The sequence below is a fragment of the Lagenorhynchus albirostris genome, chromosome 9 (assembly GCF_949774975.1).
Source record: "Lagenorhynchus albirostris chromosome 9, mLagAlb1.1, whole genome shotgun sequence".
Taxonomy (NCBI): Eukaryota; Metazoa; Chordata; class Mammalia; order Artiodactyla; family Delphinidae; genus Lagenorhynchus; species Lagenorhynchus albirostris.
Genome location: NC_083103.1, coordinates 8,273,779 through 8,299,348, shown reverse-complemented (window position 1 = coordinate 8,299,348; position 25,570 = coordinate 8,273,779). Strand labels below are relative to the sequence as shown.

The 25,570-nt window shown below is 45.5% G+C and overlaps 1 protein-coding gene across 11 annotated transcripts in view; it reads left to right on the top strand.

The window, feature by feature from the left end:
* Positions 1-4,228: 4,228 nt before the first annotated feature.
* MARK2 (microtubule affinity regulating kinase 2) overlaps positions 4,229-25,570 on the top strand; it is a 58,011-nt gene continuing 36,669 nt past the window's right edge. For 4 of the 11 annotated variants that reach the window (XM_060158862.1, XM_060158857.1, XM_060158853.1 and 1 more), the window contains exon 1: positions 4,233-4,816. In XM_060158862.1, the coding sequence (XP_060014845.1) occupies positions 4,763-4,816 (54 nt within the window). In that variant the 5' untranslated portion in view covers positions 4,233-4,762. Of the gene's footprint in view, positions 4,817-25,570 lie in introns of all 11 variants that reach the window. The other 7 variants (XM_060158858.1, XM_060158849.1, XM_060158856.1 and 4 more) reach the window with 6 other exon arrangements.

The window sequence follows — 25,570 nt, the reverse complement described above, 5'->3', positions numbered from 1 at the left end:
GAAAACCCAACGCAACCAAAAGTAAATAAATAAAATAAATAAATTTATTAAAAAAAAAAAGAATCCGCCTGCCAATGCAGGGAACATGGGTTCAAGCCCTGGTCCAGGAAGATACCACATGCCGCAGAGCAACTAAGCCCATGCGCCACAACTACTGAGCCTACTCTCTAGAGCCCACAAGCCACAACTACTGAGCCCGTGTGCCACAACTACTGAAGCCCGCGCGCCTAGAGCCCACAAACCACAACTACTGAGCCCGTGTGCCACAACTACTGAAGCCCGCGTGCCTAGAGCCCGTGCTCTGCAAGAGAAGCCACTGCAATGAGAAGTCCGCGCACCTCAACGAAGAGTAGCCCCCGCTCACCACAACTAGAGAAAGCCCCTAAGAAGCAAGGAAGACCCAATGCAGCCAAAAATAAATAAACAAATTTATATATTAAAAAGAAAAGAAAAGAAAAGAAATCCTGTCCGGGGACTTCCCTGGTGGCACAATGGATAAGAATTCGCCTACCAATGCAGGGGACACGGGTTCGAGCCCTGGACCGAGAAGATCCCACATGCCACAGAGCAACTAAGCCCATGCACCACAACTACTGAGCCTGCGCTCTAGAGCCCGTGAGCCACAACTACTGAGTCTGCGTGCCGCAACTACTGAAGCCTGCGTGCCTAGAGCCCGTGCTCCGCAGCAAGAGAAGCCACCGCAGTGAGAAGCCCGCGCACCGCAACAAAGAGTTGCCCCCACTCGCTGCAGCTAGAGAAAGCCCATGCGCAGCAACGAAGACCCAACGCAGCCAAAAATAAATAAATAAATTGATTTTTTAAAAAAAGAAAGAAAGAAATCCTGTTGGCTGTGTCTATCACAAATCTGACCAGTTCTCACTACTTCCACCACTGCTGCCTTGCTCTGAGCCATGGTCATCTCTCACTTGAATTGTCATAAAAGCCTCCTCAGGGTTTCCAGAAGGAAACCCTGCCCTGCCCCTTCACTCTATTCTCAGCCAGTCAGGTCATGTCACTACAGTGGCTCCCCACCTCACTACAAGAAAAAGCCAAAGCAGCGGCCCGCCAGGCCTGACTCCACATCACCTTTCTGCCCTCTTCCCCTACTGTTTACCCTCACACTCTCAAACAGCCAGGCCCGCACCTGCCTCAGGACCTTTGTACTGGCCGCACCCTCTACCTAGAATGCTCTTCCCCCAGACAGCGGCAGAGCTCACTCCCTCATCTCCTTCAAGTCTTTGCTCAAGTGTCACCTTCTCAGTGAAGCCTGCACTGACCAGCCTAAAACTGCAACTTGTTTTGCATCCCTTCACCTCACTTCTGCAATCCTGACCCCCCTTAGCTGACTAGCTTTTCCCCATGGCACTTAATATTTACTATCATGTATTATGTTTGTTGCCTGTCTTTCCCCAGTCGAGATGTAAGTTCCCCAACGGCAGAGATCTTTTGTTCACTGATATATCTGAAGAGCTTAGAACAGTGCCTTGCACATAGTAGATGCTCAACAGAGATTTATGAATGAATGAGTTTGCAGATTAGAGAAAGGTAAATGTGTGGTAATAATTAATCTTTGAAGAGGACTAGGTGGGTATGAGAAGACAATATTTGAACTGGATCTTGAAGGACATCTAGAATTCCAGGTGAGGGAGGTGACTGGCAATCGATCAGCCTGAACAAAAGCGTGAAGGTGAGAGAGCTTGGTGGCAGGGCACAAACTGCAGGGAGGTGTCAACCAGTGATACCTAGTTGGAGAGGATATTCACAAGGTAAGTTGAGGCCAGACTGTGCAAAGGTTTCAATGCAGGCCAAAGTCTTTTCCTAGCACCAGGACCAGGTACAAAATTTGTGGGGCCCAGTGCAAAATGAAAATGCAGGGCCCCCTTGGTAAAAATTTCAAGAGGGGTGACAGTAGAGCATTAAATCAAGCTCAAAGCCCTTCTTAAGTGTGGGGCTTTTATGTGACTGCACAGGTCACAGGCCCATGAAATCAGCCTGCCTAACCCACAAGGGAGCTGGTGAGAGCCTTCTAGCAGGGCAGAGATGTAACTGGAGCTGGACTTTAGGAAGATTATTCTGGCATGGCTGGTGGGGCAGGTTGGAGGGACTCTAGGCAGGGAGACCTGTTAGACAGCCTTGTGAGGAAGAGGAGAGAACAGGTAGGATGGAGGCAGGGACTAAGGGGCAGAGTGCAGGGATGAGAACTTGAGTGAGTAGAAGCATGGAGGATGTAGAGTTTGCTTAGTCAAGTTTGCTTAGACAGGGGCTGGGGAAGACCCCTGAGTGCACCTTCCTTTGCTCCTCCAACCCCCTCCCCTTTTCCCTTATTCCAGGGACCCAAGCCTTGGAGGTTACACGGGGCACAGGAATCACCAGTGAGTCTCCCTTTGGCCACCAGAGGGCACATCATTCTCATGGATTTTTCCGGATGAATTTGGGGTCGGGGAATGTCCTCTGGCTTCACCTCTTCCTCTTTTTTCCCTCTCACCTCCTTCTGTGTTCTTTCACCGACTTCTTCCTCAAGGGCTGGATGCCTGAATGGAGCTGAGGTGGGGCATGAGGAGGTGTCATGGAGTCCCGAGCATTTACTAGGACTGTAGGTCATACCTGTTGCCTTAGGAAGTATGTTCATACCATCCTCTCGTTGCTTCTGTCTGGCTGCCTATTTCTCTGGTTGACTTAGCCAAGGGCTCTGCTCAATAAGCTGTAGCTGGAGTTGGAAGTCAAGTGTCAGAGGTCCAACCAGCAATCTTTCCCCACAAGCCCTTGGGCCTCTCTCCTCCTGTACCTTTGGGAACTTGTTACTTGAGCTTGGTCTCTGGCTCTTGTGCGGACTCTGGCTTCTGCCTACCTTATCTGCTGTTGAACTTAGGGTAGGTTTGGGAGTGGTGGTTTTTCAACATGTCCAGGATACAATGGGTGGGGGCAGCTTAGAGCCCGAGGAATCAGACCAGTCAGCCTACTGCCCCTCCCTGGTGAGACAGTCTAGGAGGAAGTGAAGAGTGAACTCAGGTTGCCACATGGACTTCCTGTTAAAGTCAGGGGCTCTCCAGAGATGAGAGGGACCTCAGAGCTCATGAATCTAGTGACCTCAATTCATTGATGGGGAAACTGAGGCCAGAGAAGAAAAGGAACCTCTCTAGGTGTCCATTCTTTGTGCCATCTTGAGGAATCCTCATTTTCAACCAGTTTCTCTTTTCTTTCCCATGAGTTCCTTGTCTTAGAAGCGATAACTGAAATGTGAATTAAGATAATGTCTCTCCTGCTCTACCTCACAGGGATAGTTAAAAGGGAACTGGTGAGACTCATTGCCATAGTGCAATGCCGTTTTGTGCTGTTTTGAACAAGCAAAAGACTTTTTCTGAAAGAAAAAAAAGGTAACAAATTCAAAGATGTTATTTAGAATGTCATCACTGGAACAAAGGCATGGATTCTGTCAATATAGGAACGTTGAGGAGTCTAAACAGAGATGTTATGTGATTTTTCCAAGATCACACAGCATTTTCACTACACACAGCTGGAGGTGGAATGCAGGGCTGGGGTATCCGTGCAGGTCCGGCAGCTGGAAGCCAAGGACGTTTACCTGGTGCTTGCCTGGTACCTTGAGGAGCCCTGTGGACTAGATGTGGGGTGCATGGATAGATAAATAGAAGCCAAGATAGATGACAGCAGGTGATGAACGGTAGGTAGACAGGTAATAGACTAACGCTGCATCTGACAGGTGACACACATGTTGATAGACAGGCTGGATGATAAACAAGATGTATTTAATGAGCTAGCTGAGAGACGAAAGGACACACAGACAGGAAGTTGCCTTAGAACCAAAGGATGCCAACAGCAGGGATGGCTAACAGCCTTATTTTCTGTTTAGTCAAATGGTAATACGCACACGTGATCCACGCTCCCTGTTCAAGGTTTGAAAATACCCGAAAACTGACGGAAAGAAACGAAGAGTCAGACTTTGGGTACCACCCGAGAGAATGACCCGACGCTCGCCCGGCCTCGGGTGTTGCCGGAAATGGCCGACGACCGCCGGCGGTCGGCGGGGCGGGATGCGGGCGGGGCCGGCTCAAGGCAAGCGGGGCGGCTTCGGGTGTTTCCGGAAACTGCCGAGAGCCAGTTGGAAGTGGGCGGGGAAAGGCCTGTGGGCGTGGCTGGAGTACCCGGAGTCCCTTCGTGGATTTCCGCAAACAGAGCCGAAGCTTGGTCTTCGGAATCGAGGAGGCGCGCGCGTCCCCGGGATTACCTTCTTCGGGTGTTTCCGGAATTCACCAGTAGTCCGTGGCCGGGAGGAGAAGAAGCGCCCCCCTCCCGTTTCTAGCGGCTTCGGATGTTTCCGGCTGCTGCCGGCGGAAAGAGCCGAGGGCCGGCGGTGGTGGCGGCCATGTTGGGAGCAGCAGGTCCGGCGGCGGCTGCCTGTGTGCCGGGCGCGGAGCAGTGCCGCTGAGGGCAGGGGAGGAGCGAGGCAGGCGGCCGGCTGCGGCGGCAGAGAGTAGGCGGAGCGGCGCGGCCCGGCCGAAAGGCGGCACAGCCCAGCCGGGGGTCGGGGGGGTGCGGTCCGGAGCCGCTCGGAGCCGGCGCGGCCTAGCCCGAGCGGCGCATCCCCGGGCTGGCGTGAGCGGCAGTCCGGCCTCCCCGCACCCCCGGCCGGGGCCCATGCGGCGGGTGCCCCTGCTGTGAGAAGCCCCGCCCGGCCGGGCTCCGCGCCTTCCCTTCCGTCCCTTCCTCCGAGCTTCTCGGTTCCCTCCCTTGAGATACCGGCGCCATGTCCAGCGCCCGGACCCCCCTACCCACGCTGAACGAGAGGGACACCGAGCAGGTAAGGAGCCCTAAGGGCTCCCCGAATTCTCTGGCTGGGCCCCTGCACCTTGCAGAGCCTCCTCCCTCCTCAGCTCCCCTCGTGCCCCTGCTGCCATCCTGTAAGCCTCGGCTGCCCTGTCATCTGGCTCCTGGCCCCGTACATCTCCCTTCCGAGTCCTCTCCTGGGACCCACCTCGTCCAGACTCCAAGCTGTACACTTGTCTTTCTGCCGACCCCCCCGCCTTCTCCCCTCACCGCCCTCCTGCGCTCTTCCGTGTTACCTCCCCAGCTTCCTCTTCTCTTCCCTTTTTCTCTCGGGGGCCTTTCTGGTCTTCCTCCACCCACGCTTAAAGCAGCCACCCTCCTGTTCCTCGACTGGCACCCTGCGATTTGCCCCAGGTCGTTGTCCTCCTCCTCCATCCCTCCAGCCTCGCTTCCCCTCCGCCCGCACCGGTTCTCCCAGTCCCAGCTTTCACCCTCAGGGTCCTTGCCCCGGAGTGTGTTCTCGATGCCTATCCCCTTTCAGTTCCCCGGCTTTCTACCCTGCCTCTTGCATTTTCCAGATTGTGCTCTCCCTCTTGCTTGCAACCCACCAGCTCCACCCTCATCACCTTTCCAAATCTTTCGCCTACTCTTTGCTCATCACTTTCCCTTCTCTTCTCCAGGAGCTCCCTGGTGCCTCGCGCTGGCATTTGTTGCTTCCGTGTTTTCCCGTACAGCTGTCATGCGCATAGTTTTCCCACAGGTTGTCTTTGGGGTTCCAGTCTTCACTCCCTTCAGAGTCTTTGGTTCCCTCACGTTCTCTTCCTCTGGGGTTTGTGTTTTTGAGTCTTGGCCTCCTGTTTCTCACTGTGAGTGCTGTACCAGCCTTCTCCCTGGGCTCTCCCTACCGAGGGAAAGACAGTCACTATTTCAGCCCCACTTCGTTTACACAACCTGTTGCTCGGTCCTTTCCCCGGCCTTGCCGCATCCCCGGCCTTGCCGCATCCCCGGCCTTGCCTTTCTGTCCTCTTGCACCGCAACACAAACCGTGAGGCTTTCTTGTTTCTTCACTCCTGGATCTGTCACTTTACATAGTTTTTCCCCCTTGCTTGTTGCCTTCTGGTTTCTCTGCCCTCACCCCATCTTACTTACTATGCCTCTTAATTAGGATTGCCTTTAATCTTCATATTAGTTTCCTGCCTTCTTCACTTCATGTTTATTTTTCCCATATATGCCCCTATCCATCCCCTTGTGATTGGCTAGTCTTTGTAACCCCCCGGGCCAGGAACTTTGCATGCTAGTTTCTTGAGCTACACACTTCCCCCTCATCCTGGCAATCACTGCTATCATCTGTCACCCAAGCCTTAGCCTTTTCTGTGTCATCTCACCTCTTAGCCGAGAGGCGTCCACTTTCCACCCCTCCCCTTTCTTTCACCATCTCTAGTGTCCCTTGCTGCCTGCTCTGTGGAGAGTCTCCTGCCTGTCATACCTTGGTGGAGAACTTTACTAGGCCAAAAAAACTTGGTGGAGAACTTTACTAGGCCAAAAAAACTTGACCTGAAAAAAGAGCTCTTCTCCTGTGGGGCTTGAAGTGCTTTTTGCATCCTTCTCCCTCACTACATTATTTATGTTTTCATCTTGTTTCCTTCTTTCTCCTTAGTGCAATAGAACTGTTGTTATATTCTCTTGCATATTAACACCTTTCTCTGAAAAATCCACCCTCTTTTCATTTCTCTGATGTTTTTCTCTTTTGTTACCCCCTCACTCTCTGTCATCTGGGCAGTCAGGAACTCAAGAGGAGTTCTGGATAAGTTTTTCTGCAGTGGTTGACCCTTTCGTTACTGATGGATTGACTGCTTGCTTCTGGGGTTGAGATGGGTTGAGAGGGAGTGATGGGTGATTTCCGTTTCATCAGCGGGTTTGGCAGCTGCTTCTGTATGGGACTGAGGTGTTTGGAAACTGGAGCATGGTCTGTATCTCACCGTCTTTCCCTCCAGTGCCAGCTGTTTCTCCCCTTACTGGGAACCACTTTCTCGAGGCCCTCTTGAGGTTGCCTGTTCCATTCCTTTTCCTATCACAGCCTTTATTTAGCAGGTAAACCCTGCTTAACCAGAGGACTTTCCCAGGCTGTTGATTCTGAGCTGGTAGGAGGAGGCCAAGTGACTGACTGGCACCCTCAGGCATCTGGGGAGTGGCGGTGGAGTGCCTACTCTCTCAGCAAGGCTGTGGGGGGCATTGTATTCAGCAAAGTAGAGTAACAGAGTGCCTCAATGTGGTTTCTTTGTGCTCTTTACTCCATGTAAATGTATTCTTGCCTTGGTCTTTTTCTTGTGATGTGTGCATTGATTTCCTCTCTTCCCTACAAGCCTCACATAATGCTGAGCGCATAGTAGGAACCCAGTGCACGCCTACTGATTTTGTGATAGCAGAACTCTGTGAACCATTTGGGAACGTAAGCTGCTCCTGATAACTTTGTCCAGAGCACTGGCTGCATACATTGTCACCCTGTTCCAAATTATGAATTACTCATCCTGTTTCCACTCCATGGATTTAGGTTCCCCTGAGCCGCTTCATTGGTCCTTCTGTCGTTCTCAGGGTAGCCACACCATTGACTTGATATTAAGTCTCATTCCAGTAAAAGCGTGGATTTCGAAAAACATAATGGGCAGATGCAGTATTTTTTAAAACAAGAAAAGAGACAAGTAGCACCTCCTCTGGTCATACGGCTAGAGAGGCCTGAAGCACTGGTCTCCTTTGGGCTAGATCATGCCACCAGGTGAGACCAGAAAGCTCTTCTCGGTCCTGTTGCGATTCTAGCTAAAATGGTCATTGCATAAGCCTTAATGTTGTGAAATAAAAAGGGGATTTGGTTGGTTTGATTTCTTTCCCCCAAAGGCCCTCTACTATCTGGGCTTGCCTGGTGGCGCAGTGGTTGAGAGTCCACCTGCCGATGCAGGGGACGCGGGTTTGTGCCCTGGTCCAGGCAGATCCCACATGCCACGGAGCGGCTGGGCCCGTGAGCTATGGGCGCTGAGCCTGCGTGTCTGGAGCCTGCGCTCCGCAGCGGGAGAGGCCACAACAGTGAGAGGCCCGCGTACCGCAAAAAAAAAATAATAATAATAAAATAAAAATAACAAAGTTCCTCTATTATCTTATTTAGATTTAAATTATTTTAATTGGTTTCACAAGAAAATAGGTAAACAAACTGTTGGTTGTCTTCGAGCTCCAATCTCTTGCTCTTTCTCTCCCCCTTTCTTTAAAACATGTGGCTGATGAGAAGCTGTTTCTAGGAGCTCTTTGATCACATCTGAATTAAACAGACATACACACACACAAAATGTTGAAGCATAAAAATAAACCTAGTGTTGCAGAGAGATTGCCTGTTTGCTGTCGACTCTGCTTCTAACAGTGAAAGTAGGAGATAAAAAGAAAGTTAAGCCCTGTCTTTATTGTGATTTTTGTGACACCTGATTGCAGATGTGCTTTTTCACAGTCATAGACTCTTCCTTTTGCAGAAAGAGGGTTGTGACCTGGGGCTGGTAGTTTTGGGCATTCTTAATCTGAGAGCTGAGCTTTCTGTTCACTTTTCCAAATGGCTCTGTTGGCCTGGAGGCTTGGCAGTGGTGAAAGCAATCAGCAAGATGACTGTTTGTCTTCCAGCCAGCAGCAGCAGTAATAGGCAAGTGGAGAGGGGTCCAACTTGCAGAGTCCACCTGCCGCTGGCGAAAGCTTCCTGTAACACCTGGTAGAGGGCCTACATTGGCTTCATACCTGCCCCACCTCTGGGCCTCAGGAACCACAAGAGAGGGCTCCTGAGAGAAAGCACCTGAGAGAAAGCAAGAGGCTTTCACTGCCCACCTGCCTCTGCCTCTGCTGCAGTGGGCCAGGGAGGGGTCTGCTGTTGTCCTTCCAGGGAGTGAGTGGCATTGTTTCTTCTCTCAGATGATTCTGGGAAGAGGAGTTTGGAAGTGTGGGTGAGAGCAAATCTAACTTTTAGAATCCCGTACAGAACCACTGAGCCGCTCCAAACACACATATCCCTGGATCCCAGTGTTGATTCTGGCTGAAAGTTTCACTGAGTAATCTGGTTTTAGTGTTGTCTTGTAGAGAGCTCGGTTCGCTCTCCCTTCACTCCCTGTCCTGCAGGCTGTGCAGCAAGCCCCATGCTCTGGGTGCTGACTCCGACCTCTGCCCTTTGACCCTGGCCAGGGGCTCCTTGGTGGTGCTGCCTTCTAGTCAGGGGTGTGGGTGAATGTGAGACCATATAGTCTTACTTTCTGCTTCACCCTCAAAACAGGGAAGAGGTATTGTTAGACCAGGGGCTCCTAGAGTTGCCATACTACAACCTTTGAACCTGGTAAAGGTAGCTACCTAGTAAATTGTAACAATTTCTCTCTAGTCTGTGGACTTTGGGAAGTAGCTAAACAGATGGATACAAGGCAGTCATTGAAATTCGGCCTGCTTCAGATTAAAATCAAGTTTGCACGGGGATAACTGAATCTTTCGGATGGCGACCAAAGATTGGGCTTGAGTTTTCTTCAGCATAAATGTCTTAAACAGAGTTGATGCCTGTGAGGCAGGAAAAGACTGAGAATTTGTTTTCTGAGAGGTTTGCATGGTTAGAGCTCTTGGGAGTCAAAAACATCTCAGACTAGACTGCTTCCCCTTTGGACAGAACAGCCTAATTCTCAGTGGGCATTTGACCAGGACTAACCCATGCCTTCATGAACTCTTTCCCATTGAGCACTTAGCCACCTGGCTGGCATTCCTCTTCTCCCAGGAGCTTCCATGACTTTCCTCATATGTACTATGTCGACTTAAATGAATATTTTATGCCTAGAGTGCAGCTAAGCGTTGGACCTTGTGGCCCATTATCGACAAGCGAGGTGGGGGCTGGACGCCACCCTTGGCCCCAAGATAGCGTCTCTGCTAAATGGACTCCCCCCAGCAGCACTTTGAAGGTCATTAATGGATTGGGATGAAGTAACCTCGGCAGATGGAAAGGGCAAGGAGGGTGGTCATCCTTCCTTCCCTAAGGCTGCCTGATGAGGCTTTCCTGCAGTAACCAGGTCCAGCCCCAGCTCCTTGCGCTGGGTTAAGCTGTAGACTGACCACTAGGCCTCTGCTTTGGGAGGAGACGTGGAAAGGGTTTGGTTCTCTCTTAGCCATGGTGACGCTGCCACATTTGCCACTTTCCTGCGTCAAAGCAAAAATTGAGAGGGCTATGGAAAGGGTGGGTGGAGCTTAAACCTGGCCCTTCCTCCTTCAGCGGAAGTTCAGCAAAATGACAAACCAGATAGGTGGCTGGGTTTCCTTTTCTTGATGGTAGATTCCAGTATTTGTACATTTTGCACCTGAAGCTTGGATTCTCCAGGCTTTCTCCCAGCCTTCATCAAGTATGAGTCACTGAAGTGTTATCTATGCATTTTCCCCTTCTGTCTCAGCAAAGGAAAGAGTAAGGCTTTACAAACCTTGTGGGGGAGGAAACACCCATTTCCCACTTGTGGCATGGGAAGAGGCTGTCTATTGCCATGTTAACTCTGAAAGTTCTAGCTCTCGGAGCAGAGCATCACTACCCCGCCGCAGCCCTTTTAGTGCGGACTGTTGAATGTCTTTGCTGTTTCTTAGACTTTGAGATGGTACATCTGGTTCTGAAAAGCCACCAAGAGAACATCTGGCCCCCTTGGCTTCCAGTTCTCCCTCAGAGGAGGGGTCCCAGGGCCTTCTCTGGCCCACTCGACCTGCTTCTCCTTTGCCGGGTATAAATAGGCTAGATCCCTTCATCTGAATGTCCGTTTTGTCTAGAGTGTTTGAAGTTTTTTTGGTCCCTTTGGGGAGTTCTTTCCACAGATGTCTGTCTTTGGGTTGGCACTCATTCCCCCTTACTTTCATTTATTCCTTCTCATTGGAAAAGGGCAAAAAACAAATATAATTCCTCTTGTGCAGCAAATGATTGACTTTAGGCTTATGAAGTCATAGTATCACAAGTAGGAGGGAGGGTTAGATGGACACTGGTCTTGGTGGCTAGGTGGATCCTGTGGGACAGTGAAGTGGGGGAGGGGGAAGGGGGGGTTCAACGTCTGGCTCCAAGCCACCTTTTTCTTTTTAACATAAGGAAGGCGGAGCAGACCAGCGGCTTCTCTGTAGAACCAGTCAAGCTAGTTTTGAGCTGCCTCGGCCTCTTTTCCTCTGTGCTCTTTGGGAAATTGGCAATACAGAGATCTGCCTCCTCTGGGGCTCTGCTCATTGAGGCATGAGTTTGGAGGAGGTCTGTAAACAACCACCTTCCCTCCTAATTCTGGATGGGTCTCTGACCTGGGCCTCTCCAGTGAGTGGGCTTTCTCCACACCTCATGCTACTCAAAGCAACTTGGTCTTACACACCTTTCACTGGAAGCTCTAAGATAGAGCTCCTTTTCTTTGCAGTTCACAGCTTGGCAAAAGGCCCTTCGTCTGGCCAGGAGGTCTGTGCTTGGCTCCCCACGTGTGGATCTGGAAGGGAATCGGGACTCCTGACTCCTGGCTGTCGTGATCTGGCTGCTAAATCCAACCAGACCCCAGACCTTTTGGATCGGTACATAGGTACTGTCTGTCCAGGCCTGCTGGCTGTCCAGGCCCGCTGGAGAAGAAAAAAGGAGAGAGAATAGTTTTTGATCTTTGGCAGTTCAACAGGTACTTCAGCCGTGGGGAACAGTTTGAGTGTCCCTGATCAAGGGACCCGTAGGGAAGGTGGGAGCCTTCGGGCACCACGTACTGGCACTTCCTGAACACAGTAGGGAATCTTTCTCAGGGAGGGGACAGAGCAGGATTCTGAGCCCCCTGCAACTGGACTGCAGGTGCTGCTGACGTAGCCGCATTGTTTTCTCAGTCTCCCACTAAGCAGAAAGCTCCCAAGTCCAGAAGCTTGGTGATTAATGAGTGCAGCTACCTGCAGGCAGAGCTCTAGCTTATGTCCTTGTTGCTGCTACCGTGGTTTACTCATTGCTTCTCCTGAGGACCATTTTACTGAAGGTTTTGTTTTGGTTACTCATATCCTATATGCAGGGTGGCCCCCTTTTTCCTTCACCTTCTTTAGACCTGAGTGTCTGCTGGTTTTCCCTTACCCCATCACTTCCTCACCTCCTCTCCACAGATGGCCATCTTTTGACTGCCTTTGCACATAGCATTGGCAGCATTTTTGGCTTCTTGCTTTGTTTTTGCCCAAAAGAGTTTGAATTACTGGTTCTCCAGTCACAGGAAGTGGGGTCCCTTAGGCCCTCTTGGTCTAGCATAGCATTCTGATTGAGTTGAGCTTATGGCAGAATTGAAAGGAGATCCCAGCACTTTCGGACTTCCAATAAATGGTGTCACTGTGGTCAGAGCAGGCTCTGCAGCTAGAGTCCCTGTATTGGAATCTTGGGTCAGCCCCTACTGTGACCTTGGGCTTATTTTATCCCTCTAGGCCTGTAAAGAAAAAGGAGCAATAATAATACCTATCTTAGAGATATAGTTGTTGTGAGTATTGAAAGGGTTAATGAATATAAAGCGCTTACATTAGTGCTGGCAGGATGTAATAATTATCGTCATCGTTGTTCAGTTGAGCAACTTAGTGAATTTTCTCTGAGCACCACACAACTCCAGGTCAGTATAAGGGACGTAGTTTGGAATGTCTCTGTAATGACTGGAAGAATCTTGGCCTCTTCCAGCCATTGGGGTTCCATAGGTGCTTTTCCTAGCATTTCTGGGTTTTTTAATTTGTTTATTTTAGCTTTCTTTTTTAATCAGATATCTGAAAGAAAATAGGATGCTGTTGGAGAGGTTTATGTACTTTTGAAAGCACTTTTTAAAAAATACTTCGTTTATTTATTTACAAGATATCAATATTAGGCAACTTTATTGATTAAAGGGAAAAAAAAACACACCACCCTCTGCCTGCCCATTATTTCTGTGGTGTGAATGGTGGTGGTGTTGGTGGTGGATGTGCAGTCTCTTCATTGGCTGGAAGGCCAAATCCAAAGTTACTGGAGCATGGGCTTTTCCCAGCTGTTGGGATCCAGGTGTTAGAGGAGGCCCCACCTAGTGCCAGGATTTCTTTCATTGTGTTCCTTTATTCACGTGCAGTATTTACCCTTTGGCAACAGGAGAAAGCCCCCTGTTTCTCTTAAAGACCACATGGGAACTTAGCAGCTGATGATTTTAGGTTCCTTTTTCACTAGCAGAGGGGCCTTCAGGGCAGGTTCTTGTTACCTTTGTTGGCTTTTCTGAAGTGAAAAGAAAGCCTCCCCTTTGTGAGGCCTGGGAGGGAGGGTGACAGTCATTTCTCAGCGGCTCCTGTGGATTTGTGGACTTTGAATCTTGGGCCGAGATTTTGGTCTCAGTTGGTTCCTGTTGATGTTCCTTGCTTGCCACTTCTAGAGCCTGAATGCCTTATCAGAACAGCAAGTAAGTTGCTCAGTTTTTTTCACACTGCCACTGTGGCCAGGGAGAAAGGTAACAGTGTCGCCGCAGAGCTCATCAGGGAATGTTTCTGTCAGTGTATTTTCCTCTTCCTTTTGACCCCTCTGCTGACTTGTGTCTCACTTCCTTTTTTTTCTCTGTTTGGTTTCTTTGAACTCTGTTCCTTCCTTTTCACTGTCCATCTTGGGTTTTCATCTCCATGTACCACTGCCTTACCTGTTTGTATGCCTGTGTGCCTCTTTTTTTTTTTTTAAGGGAACTTCTAAAATTATTTATTTATTGATTGATTTTTGGCTGCATTGGGTCTTCGTTGATGCGCGGGCTTTCTTTAATTGCGTCGAGTGGGGGCTACTCTTTGTTGCGGTGGGCGGGCTTCTCATTGCGGTGGCTTCTCTTTCTGTGGAGCATGGGCTCTAGGCACGCGGGCCCAGTAGTTGTGGCTTGCGGGCTCTAGAGCACAGGCTCAGTAGTTGTGGCACACGGGCTTAGTTGCTCCGTGGCGTGTGGGATCTTCCCGGACCAGGGCTCGAAGCTGTGTCCCCTACATTGACAGGCGGATTCTTAACCACTGTGCCATCAGGGAAGCCCTGTAAGCCTCTTTTGTGGCATGGCTCAGGAGAGGAATTTTGCTAGTCTGAGATCGCCTTCATGTATAAAATCCCAGAACCACCCAGTCCTTTCTTTCTCCTGTTCCTCTGATTTCTGTAAAGTTAAGGACTCACTGCTTTAGAAAGCATTTTATTTTTGTGTCTCTGGAGCCACGTTCCTCAGTAAATCCAGGCTTGGCAACTTGACAACTTATTAGGGATGGCATTCCAGTTTCCCTGGTGACAGGGTCTAAGCTAGTTCTAGGCTGTTTCCTCTGACCAATCAGGAATGCCATAACTCTAGATCCTGTCTTGGGAGAGATCTGGGGAGGCACTTGTTAATTTTGGTAGCACAATATTGAACTTGGTTCTCAAAGTGTAGTCTGGGGACCCTTGGGGTCCCTAAGACCTGTTTGGTGCTATACAAAGTCAAAATAATTTTCATTGTAACATTAATGCAGTATTTGCCTATTTCACTCTCATTCTCTCACCAGTGTACAGTGGAGTTTTCCAGAGGCTAAATGATGTGTGTTGACGTCATCACTCTTGGCCAGTGGAATGTGTACTTCTTTATTTTTGTGTTTCCTAGAATTTTTAAGGTAGTACTTTAAGGCATAAATATGGAAGTTTTCTGGGACTTCCCTAGTGGCGCAGTGGTTAAGAATCTGCCTGCCAATGCAGGGGACACAGGTTCGAGCCCTGGTCCGGGAACATCCCACATGCCGCGGAGCAACTAAGCCCATGTGTCACAACTACTGAGCCCGAGCTCTAGAGCCCAAGGGCCACAACTACTGAGCCTGTGTGCCACAACTACTGAAGCCCACGCACATAGAGCCCGTGCTCCACAACAAGAGAAGCCATTGCAATGAGAAGCGCACGCACCACAACAAAGAGTAGCCCCCGCTCGCCACAACTAGAGGAAGCCCGTGTGCAGCAACAAAGACCCAACGCAGCCAAAAATAAATAATATAAATAAAAATAAATTTATAAAAAAATATGGAAGTTTTCTGTGATGAACTCGATTTGTTCTCAGTACTTCTGCTGTGCTCTTACTAGTTTTCTTCGGTTATACCTGCTAATCTCTGTAAACCTCATTGTTGTACAATAAGTAGTTATTTTAAAATCCCAGCATTTTCCTTCACCTTTGAAGAAACACAAGAAGTAAGTACAACCTGCAACACTTACTTGTAAAAACTTTTTGGAAAACTAATAATTTTTAAAATTTTATTTATAGTTTATTTTAGCACTTAATTCTGTTTTATTCTAAAATAGAAGGAAGTTTATAGTATTTCTCTTATATTTAAGGATTAATTGTTGGCTTAAAAAAGGGAGGTTGGAAGTCTTGCTTTCTCAACGTACCTGCCAGCTCTGTTTACTGCAACTGGACATATCAACAAGTGAAAGGGAGGGATCTACTCTGAAGAAACTGGGCGAAACTGTAGACAAGAACTGAAAAAAAAAATTAAAAGAAATGAAAATCATAATGAAAGTTATCTTCTCAGCTTTATAGATGCAAATAATGTACTTTATTGTATCTTATGCAACAGAGCGTTTTCATGTAGTATTAGGATGCCAGTTAGGTTGAAGCATCATTTCAAGACCAATCAGTCAGTGTTTAAAGAAGAACGAATTACATGTTTTAAGCGTACACACCATGGTCTCTTTCAAAGCCAAAATTTGTTCCAGCTTTTCCACCTAGAAATGACAAAGTCACTGAAGCCTCTTACAGGATGAGTTATTGCTTTGGCTGGAATAGCCCACCCAGTAGCTGAGCGACTAATGACGTTTTGAACAGCTGACGTTCCTGAATGCCCACTGAATGAAAAGTCAGTAAAGTTCAGGGTAGTGCCACTTCATATGTTACCGTGACTTGTCGAATTAAAGATTTAGCTGCAAACATGAAGACCGAGGTAATATTTATAAAATTTTACTTTCACCTTACAAATGAGCGGATTTATAGACATGGCTCAAGTTGTATCAGCACCAGGTATGCTTCAAAAAATATTTTCTTTTGTGTGAATGCTCAACAACAAACACAAGTTGTGATAAATATGCATAGGGTTGAATAACTTTTTTGACTCTCATGGTTTATCCTGAAACAATTTCATTTCCATTTGCACTGTTGGTGCAGAAGCAGTGACAGTGAAAACTGCTGGTGCCATAACATGGATCAGGGCAGTGGCACAAAACTGCTGGTGGTCGTAGTCATGGACTTTCCTGCTACACACTTGTGGTTTAAAAAAAAGCCATTTTCACTTAAGAATGCCTTGGATGAAGCACTAAAAATTATTATTTTTTTAATTAAATCTCAACCCTCCAATAATAAAGGTCTTTGATGTTCCAAGTGAAGAAATGCAAAGTATTCATGGAGCATTGCTGCTGTATACCGTAGTCCAGCTGTCTGGAGAAAATGCACTTGCGTGTTGGAGCCGAACCATCTACATGGATCATCATTTTTACTTGAAATAACAGTTGATGGACAAACTATAGTTGTTCGTACTGCAGTATTTAGTGGACGTTTTATTGAAATTGAACAAAGCCTGTCACCATTGCCGGTGATAAAATTCAAGTTTTCAAGCAAAATTTAGAATTTTGGAAAACTTGTATTTGTCAGACTTTTTTGATGAGATCGGTGATAAGATTGATGGAATGTGATTTTTCTGATGTTGTATGAAATGCCAGTATTTGGAAATTCTGCATAATTCGGTGAAGGAATGTTTCCTAGATTGTCAGTGGGTAAAAGAGCCATTCAAAGTGCAGGATGACCAGTGGAGTTTAATGTAAAAGTACACAAGAGGTTCATTGATAAAATTTCAGATTGCACATGGCAACTAGTCTTTAAAAACTGCTACTTGTGGAGTTTTGGTCTAGTATCAAAGAAGAAAACCCTCAATATTTGAAAGGCTATTAAACTCCATTTTCCAACTACACATCTGCGTGAAATGAGATTTTCTTTATATCTTTCAACCAAAATAGCATGTGGAAACACACTGAATGCAGAAGCAGATATGAGAAGTTGGCCCTCTTCCATTAAGCTAAACATTAAAGAGATGTACAAGAATATAAAGCATGTAACTCTTGTTGCAAATTTCATTTTGTTTTAGAAATAGTTTCTTTGTTTAAAAAATGGGTTAGTTGTGTAAACAGGTAATAGGTTTATTGTTGTTTTGAATGAATAAAAATAATTTAAAAAATTATCAGTTTCAATTTCTAGTAAGGTAAACTGTTGATATCTATGACCCACATAAACAAAAGATCTTCATAGTCCTTGATAAATTTTTTAAGAGTTTGAAGAGTTCTTGAGACCGAAAAGTGAGAAAACCTTTGTTGTAGACAAAACCTGAGTTGATTTTCCTCAGTCTTGGGCTGGTTACCTGTGATGACTTCACAGGGAGCCCTTGTTTGCAGTTCCCAGCCCTTGTAATAATCCCTGCCTGGGCCTCAGAGACTTTGACCCGAGTGAGCTTATTTCCTTCTTCTAATACATATAGCATTGGCCTTGTGAGGTTTTTTGTTGTTGTTTTATCTGTGGTTTATTTCCCCCGTTTTTTCTCTTTATTCCCTAATTTTTCTTTTTCTCATTTTCCCTTTCTCTTTATTCTTTTATTTTTCTCATTTTTTCATTCTTTAGTTTGTTAGGTTTTTTTGGTGGGGGGGTCTGGCATTGTGTTTTAATTACATGATAAAAATCAGTTCATCAGGTGGACTTCCTTTAGTATGTGTGAAGTTGTGGTTTGGAAAATATAGTTTCTTCACTAAAAATAAGTAACATGTTTATATGTAATGGGTTTATTAATGTTCTTTTAAATGAATGGAGACACTGATGGATATAACCCATATAAACAAAAGCTTTTGGGGAGCTCAGTTATTTTTAATACTGCAAAGGCTTTCTGAAACCAAAAAGTGTAATAAGAACCACAGCTGTAGACAAAACCTGGGTTAATTCTCCCTGGCTTTGTTTGGTTAATTTCTTGGTAATTTCATTAAAAAAAGATAGAAAAAAAGAAAGTTTTGCAGTTCCCAGCCCCTATTTAGTCCTGGCTGGGCCTCAAGAAGGCACTTGCTACCTTGGTTTGCTGTTGTTCTAGCCGAGGAAGCTGGTTCTCAGTGACCAGAGGGACTTTGACCAAAGTTGGCTCATTTCCTCCTCTGAATACATAGCATTGACCTTGCGAGTTTTTTTTTAAACAGTTAAATTTGATTTTTTTAAATGTTGAGATAATTTTAAGCTTAGAAAAGTTGCAAAAATAGTCCAAAGAGTTTTTGTACGTTCTTTGTCCAGCTTCCCCTTATATTAACATCTTATATAACCATAGAACATGTATCAAAACTGAGAATTAATCTTAGTATCATACTGTTAACCAACCATCTTCAGATTTCATCAGTTTTTCCACTGATGTGCTTTTTCTGTTGAGAATCCAGTCTGGGAGCCCACATTGCATGTAGTTCTCCTGTCTCTATAGTCTCCTTAGTCTTTCCATGTCTTTCATGACATAGACAGTTTTGAAGAATGCTGGTTATTTTTATAGAATGTTCCTCAGTTGTGGTAGTCTGAAATTTTCTCATGGCCTTGTGCTTTAATTCTGATTTTTCATTGTGGTCAAATACACGTAACACAAAACTTATATTTTAATAAATTTTTAAGTGCATAGCCCAGTGGCATTAAGTACATTCATAATGTAGCCAGCGTTACTATTTGTAGAACTTTTTCATCATCTCAAACAGAAACTCTATATCAATTAAGCAGTAATTCCCCATATTCCCTTCCCCCAGCCTTTGGTAACTTCTTTTCTGTTTTCTTTCTCTATGAATTTGCTTGTTCTGAGCACCTCATATAAGTGGAATCATACAATATTTGTCTTTTTGTGTCTGGCTCATTTCACTTAGCATAATGTTTTCAACATTCATCTATGTTGTAGCTTTAATTACGTTTTAAAAGTTAACCTGGATTTTACTGTGATGGTATGTATTAACTTGATATGTTGGAAAATATAGTTATTAAGACATAGTTGTAATGGGTTTAGTAATATTATTTTAAGTGAATTAATAGATTAACATTTTCTCTTTTTTTTCTCAGTTTTAGTTACAATAACAGTAGCTATAATCCACATCAACAAAAGCTATTTGAGGTCCTTAATAATTAAGGCATAAAGGATTGTCCACACAGGAGTGTGAGAATTGCTTTTGTGGCTCATCCCAGTCCTTGATTGGCTGGTTACTTGCTGTGACCTCATAATGAGCCTTTGTTTTGCAATTCCCAGAGTCCTGGCTGAACTGCAGGAAGGCACTTGCTGCCTTGGTTTGCAGTGTATCTGTATGAGGAAGCTGGTTCTCAGTGACCTGAGGGACTTTAACGAAATTTGGCTTATTTCCTCCTTCTAATACAGAGCACTGGCTTTTTTTTTCCCCCCATTAAAAAATCCTTTGGCTTACTTGGATTTCATTATGACAGTAGATTTTTTTTTAAGCTTATATGTAGGCTATTGGTCAATTCCAAATTTGAAAACTGCAAAGCTTGCTTAGTCTCTATCCTTGAAAAACCTTGGTGCCTATAATAGCTGAAGGCTGGTAGGCTCCAGGCACTCACTGAGGCCAGAACACCCAACAGTCTGTTCTCAGGGTGGCTGCAGAGCCTACACACTTTGTTCCTATTTCTTCTGTACTTAACTCTTTGTTAGTCCTGTTTCTTAGTGAAACACGCCTGCCAAATCCCGCTTTTATGTAAGAGCACTTTATTTTCTCCTGGAAGAGGTAAGCAGATTTGTTGTGTATGTAACAGCGTGGGAACTTTATCTTTGCTTGAAGCATCTTTAAGAGATACAGTTGCAGTAAATATATTTCTGAACTACTATATTATTTTCCACCTTGTTCTTTTGCTTGTATTCATTCTCCAGTTAACATAGCGCCTCTTTTTTTTAAAAAATTTATTTATTTATTTTTGGCTGCGTTGGGTCTTCGTTGCTGTGTGCGGGCTTTTCTCTAGTTGTGGCGAGCGAGGGCTACTCTTTGTCATGGCGCGTGGACTTCTCATTGCGGTGGCTTCTCTTGTTGCAGAGCACGGGCTCTAGGCACCTGGGCTTCAGTAGTTGTGGCACACAGGCTCAGTAGTTGTGGCTTGCGGGCTCTAGAGCGCAGGCTCAGTAGTTGTGGCACACAGGCTTAGTTGCTCCGTGGCATGTGGGATGTTCCCGGACCAGGGCTCAAACCCGTGTCCCCTTCATTGGCAGGCAGATTCTTTTTTTTTTTAATTTAATTTTATTTATGTTTTTGTACAGCAGGTTCTTATTAGTTATCCATTTTATATATATTAGTGTATATATGTCAGTTGGCAGGCAGATTCTTAACCACTGCGCCACCAGGGAAGTCCGTATCTCTTACTTTTAAAAGCTCTTCTTAGTACCGCTAATAGTAGACCTTTGGGCCTCCTATAATAGTCACTCAGACCAACTTTAAAGCAAATCTTTTTATCCTCATCTTATTTGCTCAGAATCACTTCTCATCAGAATCATTAAAAAAAAAGTTTAATCAAGTGCTTACCTTATGTCAATTTGTGTCTACATATAGACTTGCAGGATTGTAGCTCCATTTCCCATCACTTAGCAAGTCCCATAAGCCTCTGCTTTTTACACAAAGCATATTTCTTTCCAGAATTCAACTTGATGTGCTTTTTTCTCTCTCTTCAGCCACTGGTCTGTATGGAAGATAGACTTGCTTTCAAAGGAGATTTGTTCACTCTATTAGCTAAGGCAGTGCAGTGCCTCCTGGATGGCCCTCAAAGTACATTACTCTGTTCCCAGTGGTTGGGGAACTCTTAAAGGCAATGGACTGAGTACTTGAAGGGTAGATGTCTCACGGGGCACAGTTTGCCCTGAGGCTAGTGTCTTCAGCTATAGACATAATAATAGCCAGCATTTATTGAGCACTTAACTTTGTCCCAGATACTTGTTTAATTAGCTGTTTTACATTCATTAACTCATTTAATCTTTGTGAGATAGTAGGTCTTATTATTTTCCCCACTTTGCAGATGAGGAAACAGATGCCCAGAAATGTTGAGTAACTTAAGGTAACAAACTCATGTGGTTTAGAGTGTGTGTTGGTGTCAGAACAAGACTTTCTTGACCGTGGAGAGCACTTTGGCTCTGGCTTCAGTTGTGTCCTGGCAGTGGAAGATAGATCCCTTAGGATTAGCTCACAGCCCGTGTGGGGCAAAACATGGCTCCCAGGCCGGCTTCAGAGTTGTGCGTGCTCTCCTCTGCCCCACCTTGTTTCTTTCTGCCCTCTGTGGCCTGTTGTAAAGGTGCCACAGTGTTGGAGATGCAGCTCTTTGGGTTTAGCTCCCTGGTCTTAACAGCTGTGGGAAACAGTTTTTTGATCTTATTGTTTAATCCTGGCTTCTGGTTTTCCTCTTCATCTCTTCTTACCTTCTGGAATTCCAAGAACTCCTTTAGAAAAACCAGGGTCTTGAGATCTGAAATTGGTAACCAACAAGTAAATACCTCACAGCATAGGACAGTTTGGATTCTTAGATTTGACTGTCCTGCTCAGTAGCACCTCACTAACTCCCAAAAAGAAAACTTTTGTTTGTGGATCTTAACTATGTACATTTTATCCTTACGCAACTAATATTTTCTTTTTATATACCATTATGTACACTTACACACGCAGAAGCCCAGAGCTACTTGCTTTTAGCCTTGACTGCCAAGGACACTGAGAGCACTGTAGCTGGTAGTGCCAGGCCTCTGTGTGTGTTTGGGACTTGCCAGTCCAATCCTGGGAGCTGAATTCTGTCCGTCCTGCTGTGTCTCTTTATCCCATCGCTTGTGTAATATGCCACTACTTCCTGTTTGCATTTGTCAGCCTTTCTTTTGGTTCACTTCTCTCTCCTGAAGCTGTGCATGTGGTCCTCCTAGACATCTGGAGTTGTTTCTTCGTGAGAGTGAACCTCTGAGGAATTTCAGTTAACTTGAGTTTATGAGTTTTTGGTTTGATTTACTTGCTTGTCTACCCCTGGCAATATAGTGCCTTTTCTTTTATCCTGTTAGAGGTTTTGATTTTATTAGCAAAATTCTGAAATTTTGAGCTGATTTAAAGATGCCAGCATGGGGCATGGGTAAAGGGGGTGAGCTGCTGCCCCTGATTCAAGCATCACTTATCCACTTGCGCCCCTATTGCTGCCCTAGCAGAAAAAGAGGAGGAGTTCAACTTATATGATTGTATTTGTGTTCAAACCTGATTCACTTCTCTAAGATCACGGTTGCATGCCATTTCTAAATTACTTTAGAATCCATCTTTTTGTTACAGTGGAAAAACCAAGGTCCATGTGAATTACTTTGAGAAGCACAGCCTGTTGGGTTTCTTATGAGTGGTTCTCCCCCTCCCCACTTCCCACCTGTTTTTAAAATTTATTAATTAATTTATTTTTGGCTGTGTTGGGTCTTCGTTGCTATGTGCAGGCTTTCTCTGGTTGCGGCGAGCGGGGGTACTCTTCGTTGTGGTGTGTGGGCTTCTCATTGCGGTGGCTTCTCTTGTTGTGGAGCATGGGCTCTAGGCGCCTGGGCTTCAGTAGTTGTGGCACGTGGGCTCAGTAGTTGTGGTGCACGGGCTTAGTTGTTCTGTGGCATGTGGGATCTTCCTGGACCAGGGATCGAACCCGTGTCTCCTGCATTAGCAGGTGGATTCTTAACTGTTGCGCCACCAAGGAAGTCCCTCCAGCACATTTTTATCTCTCCTCAGAGGTGGCTGCTGTCACATACAGGTGTTCTTTAGTGATGCAGGCCACTGCTTCCTTGGAGAGTGCATGGCAGTGTTCTCTTGCTAATGAAAAGGCTGTCATAATGGGTTAGGTCCATAGGGGCTCTGCCCTTCTGTACCTGTATTCCTAGGGAGAAAAATCTCTACCTTAATTACCACATCATGCTGGCAGAGAGGTGTGGCTGCTAATCGATTAGATGACAGTCCTTTGCATTGGTGTGGAACTGTTGAGGTTGTTTTGTTTTTAAATAAAATAGATTTGAGCCAGGTAAGTTTATTTTGAAGAGATAAAGATTTCCCTTTATTAACCTCATGTCTTTTTTTTTTTTTTACAGACTGTCTTTTTTCTCTTTTTTAAAATTAATTAATTAATTTTTGGCTGTGTTGGGTCTTCATTGCTGCATGTAGCCTTTCTCTGGTTGCAGCAAGCGGGGGCTACTCTTCGTTGTGGTGCACGGGCTTCTCATTGCAGTGGCTTCTCTTGTTGCAGAGCACGGGCTCCAGGCGTGTGGGCTTCAGTAGTTGTGGCACACGGGCTCAGTAGTTGTGGCTCACGGGCTCTAGAGTGCAGGCTCAGTAGTTGTGGCACATGGGCTTAGTTGCTCCGCGGCATGTGGGATCTTCCCGGACCAGGGCTTGAACCTGTGTCCCCTGCATTGACAGGCAGATTCTCAACCACTGAGCCACCAGGGAAGTCCCAGACCTCATGTCTTTAGTGCCATTTCTGTGTCCTTATCTTCTAACTTGGTAGTAAGAAGCACTAAGTTGGCTTTTCTTGTCATTCTGGTGCCGGTGGCAAACTGTCTTTTCCTCTCCTGCACCTTTGGTGTGCTTTCTTTCTGTTTGGTAGCACCAGATTCCTTTATTTGTTTTGGTTTTCCTTCTCTCCTCCTGTCTTGGAGTGGTTGAACCCTATTCTGAAATATATTTTTAAGATAGTGTTTAAAAGCAAACACCCTGCCTTTCTTGAAACCACAGAAACTGCTTGTGAAACAGCCGATAGAGCAAGCTGCCAAATCCACACTGTTAAAACCAAGCCCTAACTGACAAAATGTCAGACACTGATGTTAAACCTTCTTTATGATTAGGGTGTGAGGGTTTTCTCATTAATAAATGTTTAGGTGCTGAACTCCCAGTTTCACATTTGGAATGCTTTACATTATAAAATTCTGCATAGTAAACCATTCCAAAAGAATCTTGTGCAGCTAATCTGCTATCTGCTGTAGGAAAGGTTTTCAACAAAACAATTCCCATTTCCCTTCCCCTACTTATTTATTTTTTTTAATTTTAGAAAATGATTTTCTTTGGAGGTGATTTGGACCAAGTCTCACTAGCTTTACCATTTTTTGATAGAACTATATATAAAATATATAAACAACAAGGATCTACTGTATAGCACAGGGAACAATATAACTATATTCAGTATCTTGTAATAACCTATAATAGAAAAGAATCTGAAAAAGAATACGTATATATGTGTGTGCAGACACACACACACATATATATATAACTGAATCACTTTGTTGTACACCTGCAATATTGTAAATCAACTAAACTTCAATTAAAAAAAAATAGAACTAGCTTCAGAATTATTTTTCCTTCAACAGAGGAAGACTGGGGCCTTAATCTTTATCCTTAGGCCCTGAATTACCTTTTTTTTTTTTTTTAGGATGGCATAGAATCTTCTGTTTGTCTAGGGAATTTCTTTCCAAGTACTTTCAGAAATAAGTATTCGTTCCTTCTTGAAACCTTCCAGAAGAACTCTGACAGTGCTGGTAGCCTGCTGAGTAAGGGTACAGTTTAAAAACTGGTACTAGTGTATACATCAAGCTATAACACTGCTTGAATGGGAGTTGATGAGGGAGACCAGGCTTGACAACCAATAATTGGGAAAGAAAAGGAAAAGTATATTAACGTGCCTCCAGAGTCACAGCCAGCACTGAGATATGGGCCTCTGGATGCAGAGCTTTACGAAGCCCTTCCAGGTTTTCCCCAAGAGCACCCTCTTCTGTTCTAACGCTAAGGGCTTGTTTTGATTTCATTTCCATGACCTTAGCCCTGAGCAACTTTTCTGACTTTGTGCTTCAGCCCTTCCTGTATCTTCTTTGCTTGTATATTGGGCCTGTCTCTGGTTTCTACATGGGGATGAGACAAGGAAGGCTAAATGATTGATTCTTCAGTGAGTCTCCCCGGGTTGACTTCCTTTCATACCAGCATCTCACAGCTCTCATCATGGTCCACTCAGTGGGTGGACATCCCCATTCATTGAAGTCTCAGTGTTTAATATTTATTATTTATTTATTTATTTGGCTGCTCCGGGTCGTGGTTGTGGCATGCGGGATCTTTTAGTTGCGGCATGAGGGATCTAGTTTGCTGACCAGGGATCGAACCCAGGCCCCCTGCATTGGGAGCGCAGAGTCTTAACCATTGGACCACCAGGGAAGTCCCAAGTCTCAGGGTTTAGATAGATCCTGGTAGAACTCATGGTCGTAGCTAGAAGCAAGACCCAGGATCTTCAAATCTCTCAGCGCATGGTTCCTCTGAAAAATAACAAAAGCTACAGACTTCTAGTAAATTGGAGGGCACAGGCAGGCTGTAACTTTAGTTAGCTCCTGGATTTGGTCCTGCGTTGGACAGTGTGATTTGTGCTTATCTCTCCAATTAGGTAGTCAACTTTTTTGAAGGCTGGGCTGTATTTTACCCTTCTCTGTATCCCTTCCTCCCCCATAGTCTCTTAGAGTGCTTTGCACATGATCATCTCTCAGTGAATTATTTGTGAAATAAAACAATAAGAAAAATTACAACATGGGTATTATTCTTCATTTACCACCACCCTTGGGGAAGTGTGTCCATATTGATTTGTGAATCAGACATTTGTCTATCCAGTTTTTGGCCATATAAGTCACAAGTCTTAATTGGTGTCTTAATAGGTTCAATAATGTCTAAAAAGAACAACTTTTCAGGATGAGAGGATAACGGGGACTTTTTTTTTGCGGTACACGGGCCTCTCACTGTTGT